The sequence below is a fragment of the Ornithodoros turicata genome, chromosome 1 (genome assembly GCF_037126465.1).
Source record: "Ornithodoros turicata isolate Travis chromosome 1, ASM3712646v1, whole genome shotgun sequence".
Lineage (NCBI taxonomy): Eukaryota > Metazoa > Arthropoda > Arachnida > Ixodida > Argasidae > Ornithodoros > Ornithodoros turicata.
Genome location: NC_088201.1, coordinates 29,899,728 through 29,914,049, shown reverse-complemented (window position 1 = coordinate 29,914,049; position 14,322 = coordinate 29,899,728). Strand labels below are relative to the sequence as shown.

The 14,322-nt window shown below is 46.3% G+C and overlaps 1 protein-coding gene across 1 annotated transcript in view; it reads right to left on the bottom strand.

The window, feature by feature from the left end:
* Nucleotides 1–12,332, bottom strand: part of LOC135377830 (protein spire homolog 1-like) — a 163,117-nt gene extending 150,785 nt beyond the window's left edge. The window contains exon 1 of the mRNA XM_064610531.1: nt 11,947–12,332. Within this exon, the coding sequence (XP_064466601.1) occupies nt 11,947–12,205 (259 nt within the window). The 5' untranslated portion in view covers nt 12,206–12,332. The remainder of the gene's footprint in view (nt 1–11,946) is intronic.
* Nucleotides 12,333–14,322: the final 1,990 nt, after the last annotated feature.

The following is a 14,322-nucleotide window of genomic DNA, read 5'->3' as shown; positions in this document are numbered from 1 at the left end:
GCTAACTTTAACTGCGTCTGGGAGCGAGATTTTCACTCAAGTTTGCACTTAAAATCTGCTTACGCCTCTTTGTGACAATTAACATAACTGCGTAAGTGTCACAGAAAGGCTCCCGTTTTCAACAAGAGCACGACGTCATTCGGGATGATGGGTGACGTGTCATGGGGTCATATTCTGTTTTTAGAGTGTACTAAAACTCGCTAGTACGTTACGCGTGACCTCGGAAACGACACAATTCCAAGGAGTCCCACACTCAACTACATTTCAGATAGTGTTCCACACGGTGTATCTCATTACGTGCAAACGTTGGGGTCGTAAACGTAAGAGTCGGGGATATTACTTGTATTTGGCAATGTATTACCATTACTCGTTGCAGCTTTGTAAAGCGACGCATTACATTACGTACTCATGCTTGCATTACTAATGCCATTACTTTCATAAAGTAATGACGTTACTGTGGTATTCTCCCAGTAGCCTCTAACACAGTGCTACGTGGTCAGGGATTTTCGCAGTATTTTCGTTTTAGGGGACTACTCGTGTCCCATAGCGGGAGGGGAAGGGGCTTTTTTTGGAGATATTTTTTGGGCGATTATTTGTTCTAGGGTATTAGGGGGAGGTGTGCTGGGAAAATACCTGTATGTGGCGTTTGATTAGTCTTATTTCGTTACACATTACCGGTGATAGTAATTAGAGTTTCGGCAAAATCGCTACGTATGAATGATTTCGTCGACAGATAAGAGCAGTACATCACAGTCTAAATGAACACCTATATAGAGAAGATTAACTGCAGCGCAGAAGGAGTCTGTGTTCAAAGACTCCACTTGGACTCTGTCCCACTTCTTGATGGCCTGGTAGTGAAAGAGGAGAAACCAGCTTGGGGATTTTCCCTGCCTGTACCAGGCACCATTCGTGATTGCTGGCTTTGGGCAATGCCTGAATTTTCAACCCAAATAATAACGAGCAATGTCATTGCGCACCACCTTAGCCAAGATGTAATGGCATCACATTGCTCATTACTCCTCCACAAAATGTAATGCATCACTCGCTACTGAGATCTAACGCGTTACTCCCCAACTCCCCATCCGTCGCCATATTTCCATTACGGACAAATTCACGCCGAGGCGCTTCATTACGCGTCCACACTGCATGTCCTTCTGGTCAAGAAAACATTTTCTGTTTCTGGGTCATTTCATTCTCAAGAGATTGGCCATCAAGTCCCTATACTGAGCCTATATTTACGCAAAGTTCCAGGCAAAAAAAAAAGTGATAACAACGAGGAAGTTGAGAACAGGAGTAATAGTACTATAAAGAAAGCAATATGGTGGGAAATTGTCACGACGCGAGAAGCGAAACTTTCCTCCTTTTGCGTGGAACTGGAACCTTTTTCATTGCTGTACTAATTACACTGATAAGTCTGTGTACAATGCACGAATGGCAGTGACCTATTTCAGCATGTTCGGTGCCCCTCGAAGCAGGTCGCCAGGTTGGTGTTAGCAGCATCTGCAAAATGTGGTCGGCGATATCGAATCGATGGAATTTCTTACATACGGCAAACTCTCCACTTCGGGGCGTACATTGTTTCGATGAGCAGTGAACGAATCGAACTCGTTATGGTCAGTGCACGAAAAAAGCCCCATACCTGCACGGAGCACATAAAAGCATTCGTGGCGACCGAAGGCGGACTTTACTTTTACAGAGACTTGAAAAGACAAACGATGTACGCACTACAAATGCTGTAGAGAAACCACACAGATCACAGTAGGATAACTGTACATTCACTTTCCTTTTACGATTATACACTTATCCAAACTTGTACGTACCTGGAGTACCGTACTCAAACTACTGTATTTTAAATGCTTTTATTAGTATCTTACTCAGTACTCAGGTAATCGCTCTCAATTTCAAATACTAGTTCTATCAGTTTCACAACTATTCTCCATCCCCCTCTACCTTCCCTGTGGAATCAGTCTTCTGGTGCTGTGTTATGACTTCAAACTTGACCTTGACAAGTTAGAAGAGGAAGGCTAGCTGACTGACCGACGTCGTGAAATGCATCTCTTACTAGGAGCCAATAATGCTTAAATTAAAAGCAGGAAACAGAGTAATCTCTTTGATCAGCAATACTCAATTATCTTAAATACTTTTTCAAGTATTTACTACTCTACTCTAACACCTTTGTTGTTGTTTTTTAAGTATTTCTATGGTACATCTCCCCTTCGGTATTTAGTATCGTATTTCAAATACATCGTTATAGCATCTCGTGCATTTATCCGTTTCGTTTTCCTCACCTTTTAGAGCGTGAGATTTACAGTACATCTATGCATAACCTTACCAACGTAACAGTGCCGTTTACAGCGGCCGCAAACCGGTTTCGCTTTCTCCCGCAGGAGGCTCAATTACGTTATGCAATGCACAGTTGGAGATAAGCTACCCAAGTTAGCTTTCAGGCAAAGCAACAACATATCCGCGTCACCGCTATTCGTTCTTTTTTCTCTCCCTCCCCGCCTGTGTGGGGTGCTTGTAGCGTATGTCACTTCCGGGTTTTCCTGCATGGTTATACAAGGTCACATCGAGTTTTACAGAAATGTTCCAGGGACGTCTAAAAGGTGAGCAAGCGAGGAACAAAACGAGAAAAGAAAACAATGAAAAGTAACGAGACCTCAAAGTTACGAACACAGCAGACGAATTCTCGATTTCCCGTTACGTTTTAATGCAAACACAGGCAAGATCACATACAGGCATACAGACAGATTTGCTACACCACACGACACATGAGTTAGAAGGGCTGTGGATCGCCTCATCTCAAAATTGGGGCAAGCAGCTCCAATGAGACGACGGGTCAACACTTCAATTACGAACGCCCAGCAAGGGTCTGGGTTCGATCCCCGCCACCAGCACTTTTCATCAGCTGCCGTCCTTCCGGCAACATCTTGTACGACGTTTTCTTTTTTTTATAACTCTTCGAGGGTACGCAACTATGAGCAGCTACTGATCCTCCCGTGTGGCAGGGGTGCACCCCTCAGTCGGTCAAATATCATGGGCGTCCCCTGTTCCCTGTTTTTCCAGGGAAGGGCAAGGGGAGGGCAAAACGTGCAACCAATTGACACTATAGGATGACGACAATCAAAACGTCTGACATGCAGAGGATCCTGCGGATAAGATTCACATCATTACGACTACCTTCGAGTATACAATAATGACGACCTTCGAGTAAACGGCGCGGTTTCCACGCGTGATCTTGGAGCCCAGAGAGGGGGGGGGGGGGGGGGGGCTAGGCCACCCTCTTGCCCGACTTTCGGAACGCCCATGGCAAATACCGCCTAAAATCGTGTCGTCATCTGTCGCACCTTAATTTGGCCGTCGAAATCCCTGCGTCGCGGAAAGAAATCGATTTCGTTCTTTGCGACGGGATTGGCTGGGATCATTGATCTGCCAAAAGAGACGCCGATGTATATATCCATGGATCACGAATTCACCGAGCTCCTTTGTGTGGAAGACGGTATCAGGACAGCATCTCCTTCCGGGTGGAAGGCAGCGAGGGTTGAACTTAGGTTGAACGGCCGCATCCGAACCTCAGGAGTGGACGGCGTGCAACATGGGACAGTCACGACTGCTGGAAGGAGGCTGGCCTCCGTCTTTCCGTATTTCCAGTATACGTACGATTCAGCGTGACGAAATGGCAATGATCTTTGCTGCTGGCCATTTCACTGCTGCACAATTCGTTCTTTAGGCGCCACACAGAAACGTTCTTTTTTCTTAAGTACCTACACTGAAATCGACGTACTGCACAATACGCATTTAAGGTTCTGCGCATACGTGAGCCTGGCCAACGCCACCTAGAAACAGAAGGCCTGCTTATTGCCTCCTCTCTCTCATAGAAAGTCACAATTCGTCTGCGATTCGCCGCTCTCTGAATTCAACAACTCGTAAATGATTGCAGCTAACCTGGAACCTGCAGACCTGAATCTGTGTTTAAAGATTTAAAGATTTCCCATTTAGTACGCGGGACGTTCAATCACTACTCGCAGACGACGGTGGTTCGTCTCCGTGGCTACGACCTCTGAAAACACGATCCTGATTGGCTGACTCTTAGTTGTTACGTCACGTCGACGAGTAAGCAGGCTTTCTCTATCTAGGCGGTGTTGGCCTGACCTCTCGCACTACGTGCGAAATGCGCACAGAAAACTCAACTGCCTCAACTCGGAACGGACACCTCGCGTAAATCCCGGATAATTGGTGGTTTTACGTCGTGAGACACCTATGCCTATTCCTGAGGGTTCTTTGACGTGTGCCGATGTCTGAGCGCACGGTACACTTTATTTAGCGTCTCTCGCGGAAGACGGCGTACCCAAGCAACTTGTACCCTGCCACCAAGTTTCTCGGCCGGGTTCGAAGCCGCAACCGTGTCCTCCAACTGATTCACCGAGGCCAGTCATAAATCCCGGGAGGCAGGCAGCGCGAAACCGCGCATGCATTGTAGGAGATGCTTTCGGAGCTTTGCTGTCCGCGCGTACCTTCGGCGTGCCCTGCACGTTATTCTCTCTATGCGCATGTGCAGCAGCGTCAACTTTCTTTTCAAGTTGATTGCACTGAAGGGAATTGTAGCTGCGCTCAAATATATTGGAGTTGGACTCGGAAACGCCAACGAGAAACAAAAAGAAACAAAGACGACACCCGAACAAGGTAAGCTCACGGACATCGCGACAACTCTATTTCACGTTTGTCTACGCGAAACAACACTGTTCTCGGTGAATAACGTATCGACTTCAGATAATGCTTCCCCGAATCAGCGTATCCAACATAGCAAAGGGAGAACATGATGCTGTGTGACGGTCACGATCACCGACAATCATACAACAGCAATTTCTAGATGCAATAAAGTACAAAGCAACTAAATATAATTTAGAGATGGGACGAATCCAGAGTTTTCCGAATCCGAATCCAAGGAAGGTTATGCGAATCTCGAACCTTTCCAATCCTTTCTTTAAAAAAAGAGTTTAAAAAGCCAGGGAAAAAAACACCTCTACTGAAAATCGTTTTGAAGCAGAATTAATGAAAAACAAATAAAATAACAGTTCACGTACTTTCAGGAGAAAACATACCCATGTACTTCTTAAATGTAATTTATTTAACACGTTGTTCATCGACTACAGGAAATACGTAAACTCTCGAGTTTGAACTCTTTCCATAAAACTAAGAAACACAAAAAAGCTAAACCATGTAATGTAAGAGTTCCTGCCTGAACTCTTTCAGTCCAGGGTAATGTAAACAAACAATCACGGAAACACCTGCCGGTCAATGGGGCTTTCGGCGGACTCCGGAGGCGCCAATTTTAAAGAGAAACAAACAAACGTGGTTGGTGGATTCCAAAGATTCGATTCCCTGTTTTGGGATTCAAATTCCCGAATCTCGAATCCCTGCCTAAATTTCGAGGATTCGGTTGGCCCATCCCTATGTTATAATGACTCGCCACATATCAACTCACGTGTAACAGAACTGAAACTCAGAATTAGTTGGCGCTTTTACTGTCCACTGTGGGATGGAAAAGTCTTCATTCTTTAATTTACCCGCACAACGCAGTGTGTCTTTTCCAAACAGCGAGCAGAATGACATTTTCCTTCTCGTCCAAATTGGTTTCTTTCTTCTATTGCCTCGAGCCATCTACTTCGTAAATGCTCAATCAAGATTCCTGTTTAAGAATTTTCGGTCATTCGGGAAAATAACATGCTTTCTGTCGTCAACGCCAGAATTTTGTGCCGCTCGCGAAGCAAGTTAATACGATGCATAGTTGAGCAGCATTTCTCGACGAGGGTAGCTTCCTTGCTACGATGCGAAGTTCATCGTTTCGAATTCCTCTCGCGAACTTCCGTTTTCGATAGCCCTTTTCATTGCGAAAGGCCGCAGAATGGCGTGAAATGCAGCTTATTTTCGGCTGGGACGGTTACTCGATTGCAGTGCACGTCGTGATATAGCTCGGGCGACCCAAAGGCGTTAAAACCGGTACTCCTCTCGGAAGTAACGGCGATGCAGCACTCGGACATTACGCCGTTCAGAGGATAATAGATTACGCTCATATCTTCATATTTTCAATCAGTTCCGAGGTGTACAGCGAGCTTTTCGGTCGGTCGTACAACGAACGATTAACAGCAACTAAGTCACAGTGCATTGGAAACACACAAGACAACACGAGAGGCGTACTGGCTCGCGTATTTTTGCTCCTCGTTTTCAATGTGCTGCAACCAACTATATCCCAACTATCTCCCCCATAAGTAGGGTTCCGCGTTTTCGCTTTTTATTTTTGGGGCGTATGTTTTTCGGCGTGTATTGATTTTCACGAAATCGGCGTTTTTCGGTGTTTTTCCTGGCGTGTACGCGGTTTACCCGACAGTTATCGGCGTATAGAAATCATGATGTAATTTCCGCACGACGCTCATTTAACGTGGCGTTGTTCGCTGCGGTGGTGTTTTACGGCTAACGAAAAAGTAAACGGACATTTTTCACAAGCATCGTGTTTCTGTATGGTTTTCTGGTGGGCATCAACACCTTACTGGGCATGTGCAGCAATTTATTTCTGTCATCGTTCCTGGAATGTCCCTCTGTATTCGGTGTTTTTCGATTAAAACCGAATGAGGGAAAATTTACCCGGCGTATGTTTTTCGGCGTTTTTCGATTAAAACCGTAAACGCGGAACCTTAGCCATAAGTAAGTGATTTCTCATGGTGGGGATAAACCGAAATTTTCCAGTGGCCGCTGTTGGCAAACTTATTTAAGTGCAATTTACTCAGTTGCCGACCCAGTGTGAGTCCGTGACTGGACTCGGTGAATCAGTCGGTAACTTTCCTGCCTCTTTATACCAGGGCTCGAATCCGATCGCTAGTATAACTTGGTGGCGGGACACAAGTTACTTCGACACGCCGTCTTCCGTGCTCAAGTTAAAGAACCCTAACGTGGGCAAAATTATGACCGCTCATGATCACAGTTGCCTCACGACGAGCCACGAATTATGATTAGTCTGTGTAAATGGAAAGAACGCACCAAGCAGTTAGACTACACACGGTAGCATGTTGTTTCGGCATGGGTTCGCCGGCTGAGCACGCGAGGCCCGAAACGTCATTCGTTTTGAGTAAAAAATGCGACCAGATGAGGAAAACAGAAACCTTCCCCTCGAAATCATAGATGCTTTCCCTAAATGGGTGGGGGGGAACATCTTAGCGAGGTCGGGCTAGACATGCCCTCTTCTCTGAGCACCTTACGCAGCGTGCTGAAGAAACGATGGTTAAAGTAAAGTGAAAGACAGAATGAGTGGTTAATTACGAATCATACGACGGCCGATGATTAGCCACCGGCAAACCGGCGGCGAGAAAGTTGCAGCCTCCAAGGTACCAACGCGGAAGAGGCTAATCATCAGGGTCCCGTTGCAAATACGTGACCGTCGAGGTAACCATATAAGAAGAAAAATCGATGGCCTACCAGGCGATACTCCGGCATCTGTAGAATTCCAGAGAAGTTGTTGTCCCTCTGCTCTTGTGTAGTCCCCAATTTTCGTACTTATCTGTACTTTAAACCGTAGAAGCAGGGTTGACAACCGCGTTACACAATGTATGCCGCCTTCCATAATAGTCTATTGGGCGTGTTTCTGACTTGGTCAACCGTTGAAGTGTGCTACGAGAGTTAGTCTGTCAAACTGTAGGGATTAGGCAGTACAATGCCTGTCTTGAAATTCATTTAACTGCAGTAAGACATCCGCATAAACTTTCAAGATTTCAGTACAACAGTGCACATCGGGCAAATAAAGCTTACACAATCGCAAGAATACGACAAATATGTTCTGTTTCTGTCAAATGATTCCATTTCAGAGAACGCTACGAACACCTGGCACTGTGATCCAAGGACCAGAAGAACAACGCCTCCTGTAACATTGTTGTGGCTCTCTTCCTTAGCATTATGCTGCACTTTCCTGGGAGGCTATGTTCGTTCAGTGTCGAGATACTTGATGCGTCGACAAAAGTAATCGGAAAGCACCTACTGGACAGCGCCGCGCACGGTGCTGCCCGCTGTCCAATAGACGAGCTCCGATTATTTTTCTCGGCGCATCAAGTTATCTGTACACTGAACGAACTTAGCATCCCAGGTGCTCGCATCTGGTACGACGGTCGACAGGTTATCTAATTCGATGTCTCGCTGCAAGTTTTCGTTGATGTGATCTCACGTCTTGTTTCGTGCGTATGACCTCGAACTTTGATGATGACTTTGATGGAGCAGCACGAGGGCACCTTTCAACCAGAATGCGTTGCTGATGAGGTTGAATGATGATCCCATCTCTGATCGACTGCTTCACGCACGCCTGCCCACAATACAAAAGAACTAGCGCCGACTTTGAAGAATCGTCCGAATTATAGCGGGGTTCTTGAACTGGTTTATTCGGCCGGACTCCGTACAAACGAAGCGAACCACAATGAAGGCTACTACTGATAGAACAGTTCTGTTGTTGGCCTATGCACTTTGCCCGAATGTGTCAAATGTTTTACCGATTTGTTCACGAACTTCCGACGTCGCTTGTCAATGAGTCGCGCACACGCGAAGCAACGGGTACTTTCAGATACAACGGATATATTTCGTTTCACATTTTGCATTACTGTCTGCCAGTTCCTGTTCACTAAAACGACCTGTAGCTCTCAAACACGTTTTCTACACAGAAACAGGCGCCATTCTGGCTTCCTTTTTTTTTTTTTTTTTTTGTGCAGTGCACCGTTTATTTGAAGAAACTACGGCCACCGGATTCAGTGACGTGACCATTATTGGATAATAATTAACTGGAATGCGGACAAGATTTGCTCGGTGATGCAAAAAACTCGAGCGGAACTATCAATCGCTTTGTAGAACCTGGAGGCAATACAGGTTGGATAGCTTTTCGGGGGCAGCCGATGGGCGTGTGGACTGCATTGAAATTAAACGCGAAAGTCGGTCCCGTCGGTCGTTCGGGCGCTGTTTCGCTCCGGGCTTTACTTCGCCAAGCAGCCGCTTATGAGAACCCAAAGAGGAAGTTGCATTTCGTTTACAACATTTTTTGTATATCCGTCTGCTTGTCTTTTCTTCTTCTTCTTCTTAAGGTCCCAGATAAACGGGGGATCGATTGTACCAGGGAAAGGTAACGCGCACATTTTCGTCGCCGTTTCAATTTCGCATTTCCGTCATATCTCCCATATTTCGCTTTCCAATACCAGCCTTTCCGCTAATGAAACGGCTCTTATGAAGTTGCAAGTGGATGCAACATTGAGCACTGCAGTTCCGTGAAAAGCATCTCTTTAGAGTACGCCACGAGTATACCAGCAATTTCGCTTCAGCGAAATCTCCCGAGATTTAAAAGAAGGTCTACGGAGAAGTACCCGCAACCTTGCATAGCGCCCCGTTGAAATCGTGTCTCCAGCAGCTCTACATGGGCGCAACTCTTCCAGGGTCGCATCCAGAGGCGGGCAGAGCTGGACACTACGGAGAGACCAAGAGCCATGCCAAGGAAATGATCGTCAGCGCGCGGCCTCTTGTCGGACGGTCTTTGCGTGAGAGTCGACTGAGACGAGCAAGTGCGTCCTGAAGATCCCATGTTACGTGCTGTCGCGGCGTCTTCGGGGAATGTACTTGAGGCGACAGAGTCCCCCAAAAATAACGATTAAAAAGAGATAACTTATGTCGTTGCAGTAGGGACCAGTACTCGAATTCAATACCAGCCCACTATTTCCGTTTCATGGAAAGAAGGAAGGTGGCATGCGTTTTCGTAATCCTGACCGTTACCTTTCTAATTTTAAGAATCAACCGGCTCCCGACTCACACACACGAGGGCAAGAGCATTGTAGATTCTGGCGGTACAATAGCTCGCGATCTACGTAAGTCGTAATTCACCATCCTATCGAACACAGCTTCTCAATCTGATCCGATCTGTCTGGCTCCTGCGAAGGCTATATGTTCCTATGCTGCACGAGAACGGCACTGCATGTATTCCTGCTTCATGAGTGATAAGCAACACAAAGCGGTTCTTCATACCGTACTTTCTTAGAGTAAGTGCTGTGAATCAGAATGCGCCTCTGCACCACCTGTGTGATTCACATGCTGAACCACAGGACTTGACGTTATTCTTTTAAGAACTGTCGACATTGACACGGTATACCATGTGTGAGAGCCAATAGTTCTTGTTTGAACATGATGGAAAGTAACCGTTTAGAGTAACTGGGAAGCATTTTTCCTTCCTCGCTTTAAGAGCGGTTCAAACGCAACCTCTAGTTTCCAGTGGCGTAGCCAAGGGGGGTGGGAGGTTGAACCCCCCCCCCCCACACACACACAAAAATCGTACCCTTTGTAGTGCATTTGGGAGAAGGAAACGAGGGTGAAATCCTCCTCGCCCATGTAAAGTCCCCATAGAATCCCTCCCGAAATATTTTTCTGGCTACGCTGCTGCTAGCTTCATACTATTGCTTCATGTGTTCTGTGATATTGCTACAAGGGGGGGAGGGAGATACTCTTCCTCAGACGACAAATTGAGGAAGGGGTCAGGGCACCCCCTAGATCCACCCCTGGTTGTCACCTTGCGCTACACAGTTCACACTTGTCTCAGTCACTTGTCACCTACATACGGTTATGGGTTACAGCCATTTTTCTCTGCTGGTAGTACTTCCAATGTCCCTTCCTTTTCCATGTCAGGCCTCTCGCATTCTTTCACTTAGTCCTCTACAGCGCATATATACACCGAGCAAGCGAGGCCTGCGTAAGTTAGATCCATCTCCTCTAGAAATGTTGGACGACGCATCATGCCCACAATCATCAAATTTAGCAATGCATTACAAATGCTCGAAATACGGTAAGAGCACAACTCATACTTGTGAACTAAACTTGACAAAACAATTGTGCCATTAGCTGCAACTGTCACAAACCAGGCCAGTTTGTATTCGCTCTCGTGTCGCTTGCTGATAAACAGCGCAAAAGCACGAACCTGACGTCCGGCTGGAACGTCCAGAACGTTCCCCATTGGCCAGTCGGGCTTTGACAGTCTTGCTAGCAGGATATACTCCAACCAGGGGTGTAGACAACTTTTTCCGGGACGGTCTATCTTTGCTCCCACATATTTACGAGGTAAAACGGTGATCGCCATCACATTACTTGAGCGCATCAGCGAATCAACATGAGCAACCGTGGAAAAATGGTGCCATACATACAAGGTGGCCTACATTTGGAGGGGAGCTCTAGCCCTCTATGTAGTCCCCCCCCCCCCCCCCGCTACCAATTGTAACAGACAGCGTATGGAGTTGGATGCAAATGCGACTGTGGCAATGTCACGTCACTTTCGAAGTGACATCTCTTCCAATGAATCTCATTAACCTCTGCATCTAAGAGTGAACTAGCACTGCGTGCACAATACAGTGTGCACGAGTCGTGACGATTTTTGGACAGATTTCAAACTACCTGTCAGCCGCCTGCGGTATTGAATGGCCTTGGCTCTCACTTATAGTACCGTTAATGTCCGTGATATGTGCACAGACTAAGAAAGGAAGGTAACGGTAATGAAGACACGCCGCTGTTGACCTCAAGGTGTCGTGAGGGCACCGTGCGTGAGGGATATAATGTGACTGCTTGTACACAACATATACGGGCGCGGATCCTTTCTCAGGCTTAGGGAATTCGGTGTCCTGTATCTGTAGACGGAAAAAAGTGTTCAAAAGAACCAAAAATGAAACCTTTTCTCTCTTTCTTTCTGAGCTCACTGCAATAAAATAATCGCGGTGGTATGACAATGAAAATATACCTGTGTTCATTGCCATGTTTCTAAACATAGGACACTTATCACTCCCACACCGGGAAAATCAATACGTGGGAGACATAGACATTTTCTTATATTTAAGGCTACAAAAGTTATTAAGTGGAGTACATGTGATTCTTGGTGTAGCGAAACAAACTTACCATTTCCCAAGCAGCGCACTGTAGAGCTGTGCACACTCCCGTCCTTGTGGATCCTCAGCTGACTGGTATCGGTGAGTGCGTAACATCCGCGGTTGTCTGTAGACCACACTTTGCACATACACTTTGCAGTCTGGTAGCATAGCGCCCAAGCTTGTTCCTCACCAATGGGTGCACTAAATGCCCGCAGAATTGACGATAACGGAACACAACCGTCTGCTTCTATCTCACACTTCGGCGTGCGCACATCCTCCGACGCCATATTTTGTTCTGACTGAAGTACACACCGCACTGCGGAGCTGCAGAGCGCTTGGCTCGTTGTGGGATGCGCGGCACGATTCCGACGCCTTCTTCCCACACACTGCGTTACGCCATGCGTTTACTTCGTAGTCGATTAACTAACAGATAATTAAACGAACAGTGCCATGTTTGAAGTTTGGGCTAACATGCATGAAGCACAGCGTGAATTTTTATGCTCGATTGTTATCAAAGGGTGCTAGCCACCATGTGCTATTGCAAGAACGTCATATCCGTTTTAAGACCACAAGAAATGACACGTACTGTGGGCGGGGCCATATGGTTATTAGGGTACGTCTTTGCGCTTTGCAGCCGAGATGGTAGGGCTAGGGCCAGTAGGGCTGTCGAGCTCGTCATTTTCTGTACACATATGGGTATGCTGTGTATCTTCACATAGTTTTGCGTGGTGGTGTTCACAATGTGCAGTGTTTTCGATAATTCACAGTCCCTGGATGAGACTTCGCGCATCGCTCCGGGGGGGAGGGGGTAATTATTACAGCTATCAGCTATATGTCGCAACTGTTTAATGCGGCGACATGTGTCTAAGCTGAAATCACAGAGGCACACATATAGGGTGTGCAGAGAACCAAAAGTTACGTTTTTCTTTTTTTGCCAAATATTTGTGTGTGTTGGGGGGCTGGATAATTAACTGGTTCCAGATCCGGATAGATCAGCTACAACAGCAGATTCTGTAATAAATTTTCTGGTGTAGTATCTCACCTTGTTACACAAAACACACTCTGAAAACTCAGTGGCATGCCAAGTTTGGGACATTCACACACAACTTTCTAGTCAATCTCTTGCTTACTTTTTCTCCTTACGGCCTTCCAGTGGAAGCGAGAGCGTGCAATGAGACCCGTTCCGAAATGTCAGTTCAGTTGTATGCCGATCACAGATGCTGATGGCATGACAATACTATGGGACGCTGTGCAGAATGACTGCTCCTTGCATTATACCGATACGGGAGTGCAAAAAAAAAAGGTTCCTTTTCTGGTAGTTTTTTTTACTAGGTGTGTTGCCAGCTATTTGAAACTTGCGGGGATGGACTAGGAGTGTGACAATGGGGACAAGGGCACACTCAGGGGTAGGAATTCGTACTTGATGGCAGCTTGATTTCCAGGTGAACCATGTGTCCGGAAATGTCGTACGCCTGGAACCGTACCTGACACAATGGCAAGGAAGAGCTCCCGAAATATGGACAGTCCCTTCCCCCATTTCATCAGGTCCCTCATATGCTATGCCTCATCCTGGGGCTACACACTACAACCAGTTGCAAGCCGACAAAAGCGTCATATACCGGGTGTTTCAGTTAAATCCCCGGGCTACATAATTCGCAAACGGGTGCACCAATCGACAAACTTTCTTTTTTACAAGTATCTGCCCGATACCACCTACAAGCTGCACACCGTGTGAATGAATGGGAGGCGCTCATTATTTAAATAAAAATTCAAATGAGTTTCATAAAAACTTCTAAAGCAGGACGCCGTTGGCATTAAAATGCGTACTACCCCTTTTGGGACCTTCAGTGGACACCTTTTAGAGAAAAATCTGCCACCAAAGCGGGTCATTTGTTGGTTTCGGTTTACATATTTTGTCGTGGTGAAGCGCAAAAGGATGTAATTCATTGGTGTAAGGACATATTTCATTGGTGGATAAGGGAATGGAAGAGCGTCCTTTTGCACGTCACTGCAACCAGCTGTGACAAAAATATGTAAACCGAAACCAATTAATTACTGCAACAAATGACCCGCTTCAGTGGCAGATTTTTCTCTATAAGGTGTCCACTGAAGGTCCCAAAAGGGGTAGTACCCATTTTAATGCCGACAGCGCCCTGCTTTAGAAGTTATGTTTTCTTTCCAAAACTCATTTGAATTTTTATTTAAATAATGAGTGCCTCCCACTCATTCACATGGTGCGCAGCTTGTAGGTGGTATCAGACAGAACCTTGTAAAAAAGAGAGTTTGTTGATGGGTGCACCCGTTCGTGAGCCCAGGGTTTTAACTGAAACACCCAGTATATGTGTGACAGCATGTATTACGAAGCAGAGACATGCTACATATCAGGGTTGTGAGAACGTACAAA